Source organism: Merops nubicus, unplaced genomic scaffold (genome assembly GCF_000691845.1).
Source record: "Merops nubicus isolate BGI_N331 unplaced genomic scaffold, ASM69184v1 scaffold6687, whole genome shotgun sequence".
Classification (NCBI taxonomy): Eukaryota; Metazoa; Chordata; class Aves; order Coraciiformes; family Meropidae; genus Merops; species Merops nubicus.
In genome coordinates, this window is record NW_008619478.1 from 1 (window position 1) to 1,848 (window position 1,848).

General features: G+C 53.1%; 1 protein-coding gene across 1 annotated transcript in view; it reads left to right on the forward strand.

Annotated features, from left to right (window-relative positions):
* Window positions 1-431: 431 nt before the first annotated feature.
* Window positions 432-1,848, forward strand: part of CLUH (clustered mitochondria (cluA/CLU1) homolog) — a gene marked incomplete at its 3' end in the record, with an annotated part of 19,955 nt that continues 18,538 nt past the window's right edge. Inside the window, exons 1-3 of the mRNA XM_008943794.1 lie at window positions 432-642; window positions 791-934; window positions 1,145-1,272. Of these exons, the coding sequence (XP_008942042.1) occupies window positions 432-642; window positions 791-934; window positions 1,145-1,272 (483 nt within the window). The remainder of the gene's footprint in view (window positions 643-790; window positions 935-1,144; window positions 1,273-1,848) is intronic.

Genomic DNA, 1,848 nt, shown 5'->3' on the forward strand with positions numbered 1-1,848 from the left:
GCATGGGCTGGGGTGGGTTCCTGTGCCGCACTCGCTGGCGTTGTGCCCTGGAGATGTGGTGCTGGCACAGATGTGCCACACTGCTGTGGGTACCGCCGCAGATCAGGGGAGCAAATGGGCTGTTTTCCAAGCACACTGTTCAGAGCCTCCCCACGAGAGCACAGTGTGAATGGTAAGGGGAGAGCCCCCGGGTTCCCCCACAGCATTCTGTTCCTTCACTGTCCTCTCTGTCCCATAGCGAGTGCTCAGCACAGCGCCAGGCTGTGGGGTGCCAAGCCCTGTGGGATGGAGCTGGAGTGGCTGGCCCCGGCACTGCCCTCCCAGCAGTGACCTTCCTGGGAGGGAGAGCTGGAGTCTGCCTTTCCAAGCTTGGAGAGGTACCAGAGGCATTTGATTCTGCAGCGAAGGGACAAAGTTTGGCAAGAACGTGCATGAGGACTGAGAATAACTGCCTGGGTTCTTCCCTTAAGGTCTCTCCTCAAGAGATGGTGCAAGAGATCCACCAAGTTCTGATGGACCGTGAAGATACCTGCCATCGGACTTGCTTCTCTCTGCAGCTGGATGGCAATGTCCTCGATAACTTTGCTGAGCTGAAAACCATTGAAGGACTGCAGGAGGGTTCACTGCTGAAAGTGGTGGAAGGCAAGTTCCTTCAGACTGCAGGAGGGAATGAGGGAGGGTTTTCATAGGAAGAGGTTTTGGCCACCTGTGGTTCTGTTTTAAGACCTGTGTGCCAAAGGAGTAAGCAGCTGTGTAATTCCAGTTTCTCCCCTCCCTTTTTGCTCATCAGAGCCATACACAGTGCGAGAAGCCAGGATACACGTGCGTCACATTCGGGACCTTCTGAAGAGTCTTGACCCATCAGATGCTTTCAATGGTGTGGACTGTAACTCCTTGTCCTTCCTGAGTGTCTTCACCGAAGGAGACCTGGGAGGTACGGAGCAAAAAGGCTTCTCTAGTGTGGTCGGTGTTGTCATTCTCCTGACTCTTTGCCTTGTTAAAACACGTTGTAGCAGCCAGCTTCCCACATCATTCAGGAGTGCAGAGAAACACTTGGATCACTTCTGCATTCCTCCTGGGATAATGACGGGAGGAGGGAAGGCTGCAACTTTCAGCCCTGACCTTCTATTTCTGTCCACTCTAGACAGTGGAAAGCGGAAGAGGAAAGGTACCGAAATGGAGCAGATTGACTGCACCCCTCCTGAACATATCCTGCCAGGCAGCAAAGAGAGACCCCTGTGTGCCCTTCAGCCCCAGAACAGAGACTGGAAGGTAGAGTTCTCCTGTGTCATTAAAACAGCTATTGGAATGTTCCTTGCAGTAAACTGGTGTTTGGGGATTGGAAGCTGCACTGAAGTGGACTTTGGGATTTGCTCTGCTTGATGCTTAATGAGTGCTGGAATAGCACTACTTAGCCAAAAGAATAAAGTCCAAGAGCTTGGGTGCAAAACACTGGACATCTGCAGAGTGTGAAACGGCCAGTCCTGTTGGGCGGGTGGCAGGGAAGGGAGAGCTGCCTTCCCCTGCAGGGTCCTGGAGACAGGATCTGCAGATTGCTGCAAATTACCCTTGACTTTCCCATACCCTCGCACCTGGATTCCAGTTTAGATGCTGCCATTTGAAAACCAGTACAGCAAGAAACCCATGCCCTGTGCAGCCCAAAGGCCCAGGGTGTCTCTTTTTACATGTGTCTTGCGGGGTGAAAGGCAGCAGACTGAATGAAAGCTGTGCTCTTGAGACCAGGGGGTTTTGTAAGCTCTGTTTCTGGCACCAAGCGAGGGCAGCAGGTGAACGGAACCTGACGTGTCCATCGCACGGCTCTGTAACTCAGGGGAATGAATTCCTGCT